This window comes from Vigna radiata, unplaced genomic scaffold (genome assembly GCF_000741045.1).
Source record: "Vigna radiata var. radiata cultivar VC1973A unplaced genomic scaffold, Vradiata_ver6 scaffold_282, whole genome shotgun sequence".
Classification (NCBI taxonomy): Eukaryota; Viridiplantae; Streptophyta; class Magnoliopsida; order Fabales; family Fabaceae; genus Vigna; species Vigna radiata.
The window spans coordinates 42,432-59,094 of record NW_014542222.1 but is presented as its reverse complement, the minus strand read 5'-3'; the positions used below and the strand labels follow the sequence as shown (position 1 = coordinate 59,094).

The window sequence follows — 16,663 nt, the reverse complement described above, 5'->3', positions numbered from 1 at the left end:
GCGATCGGACGTTCAGTATAAGACCGGACGTCCTTTAATAAGTAATTCCGAACGATTAACCAAGCAAGACATTTAAGTTTCAACATAAAGATACCGGATCAATTGTTTTAAGGGGAAACCGAACGGTCCTAATGACCCTTCGATTACAGATTCATATTTTCACTAAGTTTTATAACTTTATGACATATTTCATTCCAAAATCAAACATGCATTTCTCAACAACAAGATCATACATTCAGCAAGCATAACTCACAAAATCATGCATACAAAATAATCATAATTAAATTTATAAGCTTCCCTTACTTATGATCCAAAATAAGCTTCTAGGTTCTTCAAGTGGTCACTCTTAAGGCTTCAAGAGTCCAAAGTGCTCCAAACCAGATTCTGATCGGTGCAATTGGAAAGTTTTGACCCCGAGAAGATTTAATCTAAAAGAAGTGGGGTGATCGAAGGAGAAGAAGAGGTCAGAAATCTAGAGAGAAATTGGTGGTTTCTAGAGAGAAGGAGGAGAAAATGGATTTCAGGGGGTAGAAGACAAAGAGGTTGCATGCAAAAGTGGTGCCAATTTTCGAAAGTTCAACTTTAAATATGGCCACCAAACGGGCCGTTCGACCTACTCACAGCATGCCACTTGTCTTCCACTATCTAGAAACCCTCATTCTCTCCGCCGCTGCACGGATCGCGATGGCTGGGAATTAATTGCACCGCACACCTTGTCTCCCACTAACCGAGAGAATTCAGAGGACGTGACACGTGGCTTCCACTAAAGGGAAGCATTAATTGGGGTGTGACAAATTAACATTTATATAATTAAGTAAATATAAATATAAATAAATTTAATCTAGTTAAAAATATTAAATAAATATATCAATTTTAATAAAAATATTTGTATGGTTTTATATAGAAATTAAATTTTGTTTGAATATGGAGATGAACAAAATTATTTAGTTTTAAAAAAATAGAACTAAATTGAGACAAAATTAAAATAAAAGGACCAACATAAGAGGACATAAAAATAAAAACACACGAACCAAATTGAAACTAATACAATGACACGTGACACTATTAGTGTTATGTCACACTGTTATTTTCACGTGGTACAATATCAGCTTAATATGTAATAATTTTTTTAATTAAAAAAGTAAAAATAAAAGTAAAATAATTCAGAAATTAAAAAAATCATAAACTGACATGTAACATTTTTTAACTGTATTAGTATGAAACTAATAAAAAAACCTAAAAATAAATATCCAATTAAGAAATAAAATAAATGAAAGACCTGGAAAAATGAACAAAAACTTGTTAATGATTAAACCTTTAAAGTATTATAAATAATTTATAAAAGAAATATATCTTAAATATTTTTCAAACAAATTACAATAATCATTATCTTCCTTTAAGGGTTTAAAAGAAATAGAAAAAGACGTTGAACAATTTTGGAAAGGACCATTATTTTATTACAAATTTACTTTTCAACTTATGCATCACTGGGATGGATTGGAAAAAGAAAACAAGGAAATATATTCTTTTCATAATTATACATTTGTTTAAACTAAAAAATATGAGTACAAAAAAAATGACATTATATACTATATATCACTATTTTCTTAATTTATATATTTAGAATATATCAATTATATACTATTAAAAAAAAAAATTGTAAAAAAATTGTTAAAAAACTATTTTCCAAAATAAAAGGACTTGAAAGACAAAAAGAGAAAAAGACTAGCGACGTGGGATTCACGACGTAGAATTTTCGGACAAGAAAACAGAGACGAGGAGAGAAAGACTTGCTTGGTGACAAATATACCAATACCGTATTATTTCGTTGAATAGTTTCAATTTTCAACATATTATTAATATTTAACGCTACATAATCTTATTCTCTTTTCTTAATCTACTATTTCACCTTAAAACTAACATTTCTATTTAATTTCATCATGAATAATTTAGTTAATTGTATAAAAAAGATAAAATACCATATTAGAAAACTAAGTATAGAATCAAATATTTTCTAAAGTCTATAGATTCAACTTAAAAATTGTAAATAAAAACTGAAACACTATGTTTTTGGCTAAAGATTAATTTTGTCCGTAGAAAATTACAAAGTCTGTCATCATAACTTTTCTTATGTTCTGATACTAGCTTTTTCATTTATAAATGTAATTTTTATTATTACATCATCGGTAACGCATCATCATATATTTAATAAAATCATTAAATATTAAAAAATTTAAAAATAGTATGAAATTATTTAAATAGTTAATATAGTAAAAACAAAATACAAACTAATATTTTTATAAAGATGGGTTTGGTTGGATAGTTGCGTAATGTAATTTAAAATCTAGTGTATAAAGATTTTCTATTAAATTTCTCCTTTAAAATATTTGCACTGAATTTTAGTACCGTAAACTCCTTGCAGACTCCGATTTTGAAGCAGAAGACATCCATCGAGAGAGATTCGCTAAACCCACAATTTCACCCCTTCCGATAGCCAGAAATTAAAACGGGATAGAAAGAAAGAAACAAAACCACACGCCGTTAAACCAAAATACAGAGAATAGCAAGTAGAAGATTTGGAACGTAATAATAACGGAATCCTTGGAGCGAGCGAGCGAGAGCGAGTGAATGATTTTCGATTTCTTTCCCTTATGTAATGCATCAGAAGAAATCAGAGGTTCAGATCGGAAAAGAAAGCGTAGGCGTCTCTTCCGATTTCAATCCTTCGCCGCCACTTCAATACCAGAAACACCCGCACCATCGTCACCAATTCTATCCGCAAATCGAAATCGACATCTCCCCACCGCAACAGCGCACCGGACCGCTGCAGGGGACCCCTCCGCCCTCGCTATCAAAGCAGAAGCATCTCCACCCGCACGCCCAGCCGCCTCTCTTCAAGTCACACAACGCCGCCTTCTTTTCCGTAACGGTCGCCGCCAAAAGCGCCGCCTTCCGCGCTCTGCGTCGCGTGAGGCGGCAGCGCGCGTTGCTCCTACTCGCCGTGCCGCTCCTCTACCTCTACTTCCTCGTCTCGCGGTCCTTCCTCCTCGACCTCCTTTCCGCGATCGCCTTCTCCGCCGCGCTTGTGTTCTCTCTCAACCTCGCGTTCCCGCTGCCGCTCCGCTCTATTCGGCTCAAGTCGCCGTCTGCGGTGGTCGCCCGCCCCGCGCCGCAGCTGCCGGTGTTCTGGACGATTGGGTCGCGGCCCAAGTCGGAGAAGCGCGTGGCGTCGGGGTGCTGGGTGCAGGTCTTCGGAAACGGCGACGTTTACGAGGGGGAGTTTCACCGAGGGAAGTGTTCCGGGAGCGGGGTGTATTATTATAGTAGGAGTGGGAGGTACGAAGGGGATTGGGTGGATGGAAAATACGATGGCTATGGGGTGGAGACTTGGGCGCGTGGGAGTCGCTACCGGGGGTGTTACCGGCAGGGTTTGAGACACGGGTTTGGGGTGTATAGGTTTTACACCGGGGATGTGTACGCCGGCGAGTGGTCTAATGGACAAAGCCACGGGTGTGGGGTTCACACGTGCGAGGATGGGAGTAGGTACGTTGGAGAGTTCAAGTGGGGTGTCAAGCATGGCCTTGGTCATTACCATTTCAGGTTGGTTTCTATTTTGTTGTGGTTTTTTGTCCATGCTTGCTTCAATAACTGTTATTGGGTTGTGTAACAATTAATTAAAGTTTAGGATTGTTCTAAGCTAACTTTGGAACGAGTAGTGAACTTGGGGATAGGTTTTGTTTTCTATATATATATATATGTCTGTGTGTGTGTTTCCGTGGTTACGCGTCCGTGTTGGAATGCTACTGTGTATCTTTGATTGCTGTTGGAGGGAGGTTCTGTTACTGAGTGTGAGCATCAGTATTGCATTTTATGTTCCGTCAGCTTTTTTCACGAGCTAGAATGGTGGGTGGTATTGCAGGTTCTTGTTAGTAGAATTCAGTTGTTATGTATTTTCTGTTTGCTAGGTTAGTGGGGTTTGAGAGCTGTTGAATATATAATTCTGTCTTTCTTAGAGGTTCACTTGTGTTGATAAGGAATGGAACGTGCAAAATGTCAACATACAAAAGGTTTTTTGGGGTTTTGGTTTTGAAAGTATACCTCTCAGATTAGAAAATATCCTGGTTTCCCTTCTGTAACCCAGTGCATCTGTTGATAACAATGGATTAGCTGGATATGTCGTACTCTATTATGAAGCCAATTTTTATGGATATTCATTTTTAACACATCTTCAGCCTTCAGAAAAATTGGATCGCTTCAATTCCAAGCTGTTAGGTTTTTGCATGAGTATGCTGTGATTATGTTTTCTAGTTGTTAAGAATTAAGAATAACACAACTAAGAAAATTGAGAAACCAATTAAGATTTAGTTTAACATAAACTATAACCTTGTATATGATCTCTTTCTTTGCATATTTAGAACGGTTTATCACCAAAAATGAACATGGTATTTGATGTGTGGTTGTGTTTTTGTTTCAAACTTTACTGCTGTTTTACCACTACCAACAATTCACAGTCATAGTCTGAGACAATCCCGTTCTTTAGTTCTTGTCATGTTTACTTTTCCCAATCAGATGGGATTGATTTCTTACTATTCTGTCATATAAAAGCTTTTGAACTCCCCCATATTTGACAGGGGAGAGGGTCAGTTCTACAGTTGGGTGGGAGAGATAGTAGTGAGGTAGTATGAATAGTAGGGGGAGCTTTAGCTTTGGAGTCAATTGGGAGGGGAGCATTAGGACATTCATTTTTCAGGAAGCTGTTAGGTATAATTTTTTGTATCCCATCTTTTTCATCTTCCCTCTTGATTCTACGGTCATGATGTTTCAGAATCAAGGAGAATAGGGCTGGTCCTAAAAGTTCAATTTTCATTTTTTTTTTCTTTTCTGGTCTTGTTTCTATCAACTAGTATCAGTTGAGAATAAAAGAGACTATATTTGAGTGTTTGAGAGAGCTTGAACACTCCTCTCATTTGTTCTCATATTTATATTGACAAAGTTTTGATACCATGAGTATAGGGAATGGCAAAGATCAACTTGTTTTAGGCACAATAATAGGTACAACATATAACAATTTGCCAATACAACTATCTACCTATATTTAATACCTATTCTAACACTCTCCGTGAAGTTGGAACATACAAATTGTATATACCAAGTTTGGGACAAATAAATTTAATTTGAGTTCCCCTTAAGGATCTTGCTAATACAATGACAAGTTGATAATTGGATTTGACAAACTTACAAATTTCCATGGCCAGCAACTTTCCCCAAACAAAGTAACGGTTAATCTCTATGTTTAGTCCTCTCATGGAGTGTTGGATTGGAAGCAATGTAGAGAGCAACCTGGTTTTTCAACTTCAGCTATTGATTGGGAAACTACATTTTGTTTGTTACTTTTCCAAGAAATAATATTTCTTCCAATGAAAACACAATATCCTATAGTAGAGTTTGGTAGTAAAGGATCTTGCCTAGTCAACATCACAATATCCAGAGATCTTAGTATTTTCTTTATCTTCAAATAATAGACCTTGTCCAAGAGCCTTTATGAGGTATCTTAGGATACGAATGACAACATTCCCATGGTCAATACAAGTAGCTTATATGATATAACTAACAACACTAACTGCAAAAGATAGATAAGGTTTAGTAATAGTAAGATAAATAAGTTTTTCAACCAGTCTTCTATTTCTTTTCGGATCAAAGAAAGATTTACCTTATTTCGTCATTCATTTTTTATTTAGGTTTGTAGGACTATCCATTGGTCTACAGTCAATCATACTTGCCTCTTTTAGGATATTAAAAGCATATTTCCTTTGAGAGATTACAACATCTTCTCTTGACTGAGCTATTTCAATACCCAAGAAATATTTGGAGCATCCAAGATTCTTGATTTGAAAATGTTTAGAAAAATGTTCCTAGCTTAGATATTCAAGTAGCATCGTTCGTTGTAATGATTATATCATCAGTGCACTATTAAGTAGACACATTTTCTAGGGTAGGTATGATGGTAAAAAGCTGAATGACCTACTTCATTATGTTTCGGCCCAAAGGTTTGAACAATATTGCTAAACTTTTCAAACCATGCACGTGATTATTACTTGAGATCATGGAGAGAAAGCAATTGTGGGGAACTTTTGGTTTTGGAGCAGAGGTTGAAATGGATCTTCAATACTCAGATTTACTGGAGTTGTGCGTTGTCAAACATTAGTTTGTATTTATTCTTTTCCTGTCTTTCTTCTGATTCTGCTATCATTTTGATTCAAATTCAGGGAGAAGAGTGATAGTCAATAAACTCCATCCTTTGTTTATGTATTTTTACCCTTTTTTGGTTACAGTTTGTCTGACTTTTTGGTAGATACTGTGTCAAACATTTCATAATATGCCCACTGCATTTTCCTCTCCAAATCTAACAGTGTGGTTGTATCAATTTGTTTGATCCCTGGCATGTAACAATCGGTTTTTCATCATGTTAAGCATCAGTGTATCCTGGTGTATAACGAAGCATTTCTGAAAGATAACTTTTATGCCTAATTGTGAACATTGTGTATGGGATTGTCTTTCTTTTTCTCTGCTTACCATCAAAAGTTATTTCTTGCATTTCTTTGGAATTAATTACATCTGTTTTGATTAGAAATGGTGATACATATGCGGGTGAATACTTTGCGGACAAGATGCATGGTTTTGGGATATATCATTTTGCAAATGGTCATCTATATGAAGGAGCCTGGCATGAAGGTAGAAGACAAGGACTTGGCATGTATACATTTAGAAATGGTGAAACCCAATCCGGTCACTGGCAAAATGGACTTCTTGACATTCCAAGCACTCAAAGCACTACTTATCCAGTTTCTCCTGTTGGTCTATCTCATTCCAAAGTGCTCAATGCAGTGCAGGTATATTCTATATGTCTGAGTTATTTCTGTAGGTTCTAGTTAAATGTTTCTTTACAGTTATATATATAAAAAGGTGAATAGTGTTGAATATTTTATCTCATTGTTCATATAGGACCCTAGGTAGTATTTCATTTCTGGTTGCCATGGAAAACTTTTTTCGAAAGATCAGGATGATGTCCCAGTCTATCCTTTTACTAACTTAGCTTGGGTAGTATTCAAGCTAAAATATGTTTTTCATTCAAGCATGGCCAATTTTCGCCATTAGTACTGTAACAAAAAAATGGATCGGCCACCATACAACCACTATAGTTTCGTTTGGGTTTTAGTCGCAATTGTTAATTGTGATGTTAAACGCTGATGTGGATATTGTTAAGTGAAAACTATTGGTGTGTATTAATTTATTATGCTTTTTTAATACAACAAGTATTCTCGATTTTCATTTTTAGTATAATTAAAAGACTTGACCAGTCTTGATGCAGGACAGAGAAAATAACTGACTTGTTAGTTACTTACATGTACAACAAGTTAAATACAAAAACATAGTTATATTCAATTAAATCTATGAGCAGCCATTCATTATAAATTTTAACCCTCTGTTGGACCATGATCACCTAGATAGGGGAAGGGAGGTGAGTGGATTGACTATCCTTTGAACATAATGCCTACTCGCAGACAAGTGTAGTTAGAGGCGTTATGTTCATGAGCATTTTTGTCGCCAGATAAGGAAATATTGGGGAGATTTTTGCGAAAGTCAAGAGTTGCTTGCCATCCCTTTGAGAGCTCGACAAACTCGAGAGGTTGTATAGGGGTTCTCTAGATTCTAGAATTTGGATAAGCTCTAGGGCTCAATGAAAAGAAAATTGCAAACCCGTCAATTTGGACAACTCCAAAGCAGTATCTCTAAGTTCCTTGAGCTCTTAGTGGTGGCAAACACCTCTTCTTCCACAAAAACACCTTAGCTAGACTGGGCTTGGCCTCGACAAGTTGACCAAAGACATTTCTCTGTTCAACGATGAAATTATACTTGTTAGGGGTGGGTCCACAAACCTTGCTAATAACGAACTCACGTTTGAAAAACCATTTATGACCATCAGGAAAATTGAGTCTAGTCTGCAAAACCTGCGGGCTTAACGGATTTAATGCTCGGTTCACAGACTTACTGTGGATTTTACCAAGTATTTATCAAGGATCTTAAATTTTAATTAAGGTTGTTTAAATTTTGATGCTATAAATATTGATAGGTAATATGATATATTTGTTCAGATTTTGGCTTAAAAAAATGAAAAGAAAAAACATGTTTATTTTAGTTGAATAGACGTTATTTTTTTACAATTTATTAACATGTTATTTGGCCGACTGACGGATTTATGAATTAATTAGGACCTAAAAAGAACTATAAAAAAACTCATTTATTTCACAAATTGGACTTCGCGGATTGGGCCTTAAACAGGTCAAACTGGTCTGCTTACCTACCCCAACTTGTTGCATTAAGACCAGTCAATATTTGTTACGGCAGTGGTATACATACTTATGTGAAAAAACATGTAATAGGCTAACACGTCACAAGTAACATATGTGACTAAAATTGTAGATACATGTATGAAAAACATATGTGCCCTTATTATTATTTGATTCATTCGATTTTGTGCATTGTCCTTTTAATTTTTGTTGTAAAATTACTTCATTTTGGGTGAGATTAGCTCAACCTTGTAAATGGAAAGAGAAAAAACGAATTGCAGACAGTTAGATGCATTACAACACCATGAGCTAATTTTCATTATAAATTGTTTTTATTGGTTTCACAAATAGGAAGCAAGACGAGCAGCAGCGAAAGCATATGAAGTGGCAAAGGTAGATGAAGGGGTAAATCGAGCTGTAGCAGCTTCTAATAGAGCAGCCAATGCAGCCAGAGTAGCTGCTGTGAAAGCTGCACAAAAGCGGATGCATCAGGTTAACAATGAAAGCTTCGCAATTCCTGTTATGTAAGAGTATCTCAGCTGCTTTTGTATTAAAAGAGAAGGTTGAGATTGTAGAAGAAAGCAGATTCCTTAGGTGGCTACATTAGTTTAAACAGCTTCATCCCCATTGCAATAATTGCTTTGGCATTTTGCTTTCTTTGATTTGATGTTTTGATTATTGGCTGAAAGAGAGCAGATTTGTTATCTATATCGGCTGCGGTCATTGTATAGAGGGAGGAAGGGTGATGGCATCCATATGGTAAAGCTATTTTATAGATAACTTTTCATTTTTTCCACTTTTTTATTTGTAAATTTATAGTGCTGGTGTGCAGGTGAAACCTACAACCGGCTCTTGTTGTATAATCGCTTGGTAAAATAACCAGAGGAGAAATATATACAATAAAGAGTTAATTTCTTTCCCTTACTTGAAAGTTGTTTCGGTTAGATTCTGGAATGACGTGAGCTAAACAGTTTACCAATCTTAATAAGCCAAATGGATATAAACAGTTGAGTACTTTTTTATGAATAATTTTTTTACTGATCTGGAAAACTGGATGTTTTTGTTTATTGATTCTTTTTGGGTGCCTTGAAGAACCTGCGTTTTAAGTGTGAACGTTTTCAGAATGTGCCCAAACGGTGTGCGACGAGAGTTTGATGAAATTTTATCAAAATACACAAATTCTATTTTATCGATTCGGAAAATTAGCAAATTTGGTGCCTGTTGTTTAGATCTTACTATGCGAAGAAAATAATGGAAATCAGATTTCATTTTTATGTAAGTACATTCATTAAATGAATTCGTAATCCTGCAGTTAATTATAATAATAATAATAAGAGTAAGCAGTTGATAATAGAAGTAAATTACAGTGGAAAGTGTTTTTTTTTTTTTTCACTAGTGTGCCTTCACACAAACCAAATAATTTTTCTCTTTATATTTTGATTTCATAATTGTTTCTTCTCCTATTAAAAATTAAGTTACATCAAGTTGAAATTGATAAAATAAGAAACTTTTTGAATTGATCAAAATTCAAAATAGTTTGGAAATAATTCTGAAATTTTAACTTGGAAATATTATTTTAAGGTAAGAGAAGTTAGAAATATTTTCTAGTGTATGTTTATATTTATTCGGTATGTTATGATATGTTTGATATTTGTATGCTTTTATATATCTTTTTCTCTTAGTTAGTAGTGTGCAAATTATTGTACTATAGATTGATTCTTGTTATATACTTTGATCTTATTTATTTATAGTGTACAATATTTTAATTATCCGAGGTTGAGTTATCTTGATAAAAACTGTGATAGTAAAACCTATTTTGAGTAATCATGTTGATACGATCCTATCCAGAGAAGAGTATGATCTTTTCTTAATTTAAATACTCAAGAGACACAACAAAAGTAAATAAGAGAAGAATGCGAAATAAGAGAGAGATGTGAACACAAAGTAAATTAGAGAAGAATGCGAAATAAGAGAGAGATAGGAACGCCACAATCTAGTAGATTGATAAATCAAGTGAAGATTCGACAAAAAAATGTTAATATTTGATAAGAACTAAAGTTCTAATTTAAGAACCAAGAGAATCATCTCTAAAAAATGCAAATGCATATATTATGACTCAAAAAGAATTTAGATATGTATTTGGTGTGCGTATATATAAGCACAAATGTTTAAAGAACCTAAGAATTCCTTAAAGAAAGTTCAAAGATATTACATTCAAAAATAACTTGAAAATTAAAAACCAGAAACAAATTGTTTGCAATTAAAATAAAATTACAATTTATTTAATTTTCTAAATTATTGTTCAATTTTTGTCATGATTTTTATGTTCATTAAATTCCTTTTTTCATGGACTACGATTTAAGGAGAGATGTTTTGATCTTTGACCTTTTCATAAATCCTTTGAATTTCAAATGCTCTTCTTCAAGTTCTTCTCATATATGTTTCAGGATATAGTCCTTTTATCATACCATCTTTCTTGAAGAGAATTTGTCCTTAAATTTGTACCACTTGAAGATTTTTTCATCACTTGTTGTGTTAATGAAATGAGATCTTAATTTTTTTTTTTTTTACTTTTAATTGTTGGATGGAATTGGAACTTTTACACATAGTTCATAACATATATTTCTTCAATCTAACTAGTGTGATTAATCACTAGAAGTCTGTGGTTACAGAAATAAATTTCATAATTTTGAGAGAAATCTAAAAATCACTTTGTTTTTGTTTGTTTGGAATTGGTAAAACCCTTATTTTTACTTTGTTAACTATTAAATTGACATTAAATTTTTACACATGGTTTATAATACATATTTCTTTAACCTGACTATGGAGATCTTCCATTAAAAGTTTGTGTTTAGAAAAGTCAATTTCACAGTTTTAGGGAGTAGAATATTATATTATTATGTTTTTTTTAGTTGTTTCTGTAAAACCTATATGCTTAATTATTTACTTTGCCTCACTCTGCCTTGGCTTAGCCAACAAATGTGGTTAAATAACTAGGTCTAGGATATGGTGTTGGTTAGGTGAACAATTTGATTTGGGCACAAATTTCTCTTTTGAACTCTATGTTTTGACCAACATATAAAAAAAATGTTAAGGTCTAAAACTAAAAGAAACTTCTAATATATTTTTATTATTCTTTTATGAATTTCCTATTATTTATTTTTATTTCAACAAAATTTGCCATTAAAAACAATTTTTTTAGCAAAGATTTCACAAAACACATATTTACACACAAAAACCATAAATATATTCTAATTCTTGAAAATTGAAAACTAATTAAAAATAAAACACTTTTATCAAAGAAAAAGAGATAAAAATGGAGTGTTCATAGTATGACATGATGTGAGGATTTAAGACTATATAAGAATGTGATGAATGAACTAAGTGTGATATATTGTTTTTTGGCTACTTTCTTGTGACTGTATTTACTATCTTGGTAATGTTTATTGTGATGTTTAGTGTTGAATGTGTGTGTGTGTGAAAGAACTTTAATGGTGGATAATGTCGAATGAGATGGTGATGTGTGATTGGAATGTGATGGAGGTGGAATGACTTTCAAAGGAGAAAACATTTTATTCTTGTGATAGGTGTATTGAGTTGTGGCCTAGATGGAGATTATCCCAAACTCTATTATGTATTCTAATTCACATAGAATAAGATATCTAATTAGTGAGAGTCGATAAAGATTCTTATAACAAAAATTATTATGAAAATGACTCCTTTTGGTGGTTATAGGTGAACTAACCTTGTTATATATGAAGATTGGATAGATACATGATTTTATAAGCCAAAATTTGTTGGTATCCTTGTGATAGGTGTGTAATTTCAAGCGTTTAACTCAATAGTGAGAAATCCTCTAGAGATAGTTGTTTTAATTTATCTAGATAAGGATGTATATTTGAATGAAGTTAATGCTTCTTAGTGATTGCTAGTTTTAATAATTTTTAACTATTTATAAGTCTTTTCCATTTTAAATATATTATTACCTTATTCTTATTATTTGTATTCCTACGTTTGTGATGATTGTATATTATAAATGAACAAATAAAATATTAAGAAATACTAAAACTGTTTCATAAACAGATAAAATATAAATGACGCTTACATATATAATTTTTTTGAATTGCATAAATCTTCTTAATGAATAAACTTTTTTTTCCTTTGAAAGTTAGATTTTAATTTTTCTCATAAAAGATTTGTAAATGCATTTTATATACTTAATGTTTTTATGATTGATATCAACTACTACTTAATGTTTTAAATTAAAAAGATGAATCCTACTAAACTGGAGTATTACAAAATAACAGTGACATCATATGTAGCTAATACTATCTAACCCTATAAACTAAAAATAATAGAAATCAAAAGTTTAAAAAATTAATATACTTAATTTAAAGGATTAAAAAGAGATTTAAATATTTAATGTTTTTAAAAATGTACCTAAACTTACTTTGGGTAAAAAATGTTGAATAAACACTAGTTTACCAAATCTTTAACATGAATAACGTGATATAACCTTAAAACTAAATATTTTCCAAAATTAAAAGACTAGATAAATTTAATTAAAAAGAAATAATATTCCAATTCCAAATAAAAACATAGTTAAATTTAAATTACGATATAATACGTTTCACATTATTTAAATTCCCGAAACGTGTCTGATGTGACAAATTGGGGCTTAGGTATAGGAAGGTGAAATGAATCTTCGATTAAAATTCGAGGAAATTAACTTCAAATCCTAATAGAACCCTAACGAAATAAATAATAAATAAAAGAAACACGCTTTTGCTCTATTCATTCTCACAAACAAAAACTCTGTTAATTAGTTTGACACCCTTCCGCCTCTTATTCGGACCCAAGAAATCGAAACCACACGCCAAATTTCAATCATACCCTTACCATATTCCCTAATTTACAAGCCTTTCTGTGTTGGCAGGGAATCATGTACAGCAACATGCTGGTCAACTGCTCCAACTGCCGCACCCCTCTACAGCTGCCACCTGGCGCAGGATCCATCCGCTGCGCCCTCTGCCACGCTGTCACTCTCATCGCCGACCCACGCGCCGTCTCTTCTCAGCCCCCGCCTTCCTACCACCCGCCTCCGCCACCATCCCCCTACAACCACGCGCCGCCCGGACCCCCGCCCAACCCCCACGGCCGCAAGAAGGCCGTCATCATAGGCATCTCGTACCGGTTCTCGAGGCACGAGCTCAAGGGATGCATCAACGACGCTAAGTGCATGAAATACCTTCTCATCAACAAGTTCAGTTTTCCGGAATCTTCCATCATTATGCTCACCGGTACACTTCTCATCTTTCGATCGCTGATTTTCTCTTCGTTACCTGAGAGAATTTTTCATGGAATGTCATAATTTGGGATTTTTGTTATCTTGTGAGTGGATTTTGCTTTTTATTCTCGATAATTCATGTTTTAGTATTTATTGCATTGGTTGGTTTTGTTTTAATTAATTATTTCTAGCTAACTGAGATTGAGACGCGGGAGTGGTTTTTATTTTTTTCAACTGACGCAAGTCTCTCAAATAATGCAGGCTTAACTGCTTGTTGAAACATTCTAGGAGTACACTTTTTATTTATCTATTTTATTTTGATTATATATTAGTTTATTGTGATAGACTTATTCTGTCATGCGCTTAATAATTTTCAATCTGAAAATTTCCATATCTAGCAGTTCTGTTAATATTACTCTGATTGCAGCTCGGTAATCTTTTTCGCTTTTCTTCAATAGAGATGGAATGAGAATTTCTGGAGTTGAGTATCCACTAGGTTTTTTTGAATAATATGGTTGAGAAATATAGAATCGTCCTTGGTTTCCATAACGAATAATTTTGAACATTGTCACTTAGGTCAAGTACAGTTTACCCGAATGGTTTGAAAAAAAAATAAAATCAGTCACTATACCTGCCTATGTTTAAAAAGTGAAACTTTGTCCCCCAGGCTTTGCTTTTGAAACATGTAAAATCAATGCCAATTTGTCTATAACCTCTATGATGTAGGATATTATTCTTTTTCTGCCTGTTGGTGATTGAATGTTTGTAAAAGTTTTCAAAAGGGAGCATACAAAAACATAACTATGTATTCAATGATCTCAACAATGTCTGCACCCAAGACTCTAACAATCATCTGCAGCGTGCCCTGCTAATATAAAAACAAAAGAAAAAACAGGACCATGGGGGGACATAGGCCAAAACCCATGGGGTGATTGAAGCCCATCGAAAAGACCTTGTTACCGTAACTGGCCAGTTTTTTCCCACGTGAATTGTCTTCGTGGTAAATATGGCTAATACAAAAAGAATGCTTTTCTTGACAAACACATCTACTAAAAAATGGATAGAAGAAACACAGGTTGGTAAACGAACTCTTTGAGGAATATAGTAATTTTCTAGTTTTCACTTTGTTTTTGAATTGTTTCTCTATCTGAAGGTTTTAATTGAATTAATTGTATGCTACTATGATATCTGAATCTTGTATTTTAGTTATTTGCTTATAGATAATGTAATTAATAAGCAGTTATTTTATTATTTGGTTATTTATATAAATAGAACATATGGAGTTTAGATGCATGGTTTCTCTTTTATTTTTCTCCTTATTATCCGAAAGTTGAAGAGAGTTAAATTCAATAAATATCATTTACTCAATTTTTTGTGAAGAGGGTAACTTTAATAAAACATTTCATCAACACCATTTTGTATTTCCATCAAAAGCTTTTGGGAGGAGATGAATCGTGTGCTAAATTTTATAATAATGGAAGTTCTGTTACATTTTAGCCTAGAAGGTAGGTGGTGTGAGTTTGTCATATATTAGGAATCAGGTATGTATACTTTCTTCACATAGTATCTGATGGAAAATCCATACATATGCTCTCTTCAGTCTTGGTTTATGCCAGTTTATATTTAAGCAACCATTACACTGGCTCATTAACCAGCGCTTGCATTGTGTTGCGCCCTTTAAAATTTGGGCAAAATCTTATTACTTGTAACAAGTTTACATGGCTTTAGATAGATTGTTTAACTTTACGAATTGAACTTTGAAAAGTTACTAATACACAATTGTCATTTGTCAGGCAGATTTTTGTTATCTACTCTTCAAGTTCTAAGAATTTAGTCATTAACTCAATTCTTTTTGGTTTCCTGTTTCTCAAATACAACTCTAAGCAGTACTCTTCAGTCACTTTCATAAGCAGTAGACTTCAGTCATTTTCATATTTGTTAATCAATCCAAAATATTGGTGCATGGCGTCCAGCCTTGAAACCACTATAGAGGCATAATGGATGGTAGGATAGGTTCTATACTGAAGTTTATGAATACAAACTAAATTGCAAAAAGGAGATACATGGTATTTGGTGGAGGCAGTTAATGGGGATACATAGAGGGGTCAATTGCCGTGCCAATAGAAGTAGATAAACTATTAAATTCATACAAGGAAGTTTTTCAAAGTTTAGAAGTAATAACCCCAAAGAGGCAGCAAGATCATGCTATTCATCTTTGGGAAGGGGCTTCCATTCCTAATTTGAGGCCTTACAAATATCCTCACCAACAGAAGAATGAAATAGAAAAGCTAATTAGTGAGATGTTGAAGGCTAACATCATTCGCCCAAGCATCAACCTTCATCCTAGTCCTATAATTTTAGTGAGGAAAAAGGATGGTGGGTCAAGATTTTGTGTAGATTATAGGGCTCTTAACAAGTTGACAATCCCCAATAAATTTCCAATTCTGGTAATTGAGGAGTTGTTGGATGAATTAGCTAGAACAACCATTTTTTCTAAACTGGATCTTAAATCTACCTTTCAGTTTTTAATGAATGTTGTTTTAAAACCTTTTCTCAAGAAATTCGTCCTAGCGTTCTTCGATGACATGTTAATCTATAGCCCTTCATTGGATATGCATCTCCAACATTTATCCCAAGTTTTACAGTAGCTGCGTGGGCATCACTCGCAAGTCAATAGAGAAAAGTGTAGTTTAGGCCAAGCTAGCATTGAGTAGTTGGGCCATGTGATTTCAGGTGTAGGGGTATCTATTGACCCTGAGAAGATAGAAGCAATGTGGAAGTGGTCAATCCCAAAAGATGCCACTGCTTTATGTTGATTTTTCAGCCTTATGGGTTATTACAGGCAGTTTGTGCAAGATTATGAAAAATTGCAAAACCATTGACAGTTATTGAAGAAGGATTGATTTCAATGGAATATGGAAGCTCAGAGGGCTTTTGTATTCTTAAAAACGCCTATCACGATTATCAACTTTGGCCATTGTAGATTTTTTGAAACCTTTTGTGGTTCTTCCACATAGATTCAATTTCC

General features: G+C 33.7%; 2 protein-coding genes across 2 annotated transcripts in view; both read left to right on the top strand.

Moving 5' to 3' along the window:
• Nucleotides 1-2,387: 2,387 nt before the first annotated feature.
• LOC106779476 (phosphatidylinositol 4-phosphate 5-kinase 6) lies at nt 2,388-9,272 on the top strand. Its single transcript, XM_014667587.2, has 3 exons — nt 2,388-3,600; nt 6,629-6,890; nt 8,700-9,272. Exons 1-3 carry the CDS (start codon nt 2,657-2,659, stop codon nt 8,874-8,876), a joined length of 1,383 nt encoding a protein of 460 aa, XP_014523073.1. The 5' UTR covers nt 2,388-2,656; the 3' UTR covers nt 8,877-9,272.
• A 3,842-nt stretch (nt 9,273-13,114) lies between these two features.
• LOC106779478 (metacaspase-1) overlaps nt 13,115-16,663 on the top strand; it is a 6,568-nt gene continuing 3,019 nt past the window's right edge. Inside the window, exon 1 of the mRNA XM_014667591.2 lies at nt 13,115-13,648. Within this exon, the coding sequence (XP_014523077.1) occupies nt 13,291-13,648 (358 nt within the window). The 5' untranslated portion in view covers nt 13,115-13,290. The remainder of the gene's footprint in view (nt 13,649-16,663) is intronic.

What these genes read in the sequence shown, in the direction of transcription:
- LOC106779476 (XM_014667587.2), top strand. Translation starts at nt 2,657, where the DNA reads ATGCATCAGAAGAAATCAGAGGTTCAGATCGGAAAAGAAAGCGTAGGC. An exon ending in CTTGGTCATTACCATTTCAG is followed by an intron (nt 3,601 to 6,628) that starts GTTGGTTTCTAT and finishes TGTTTTGATTAG; the next exon opens with AAATGGTGATACATATGCGG. An exon ending in AAGTGCTCAATGCAGTGCAG is followed by an intron (nt 6,891 to 8,699) that starts GTATATTCTATA and finishes TTTCACAAATAG; the next exon opens with GAAGCAAGACGAGCAGCAGC.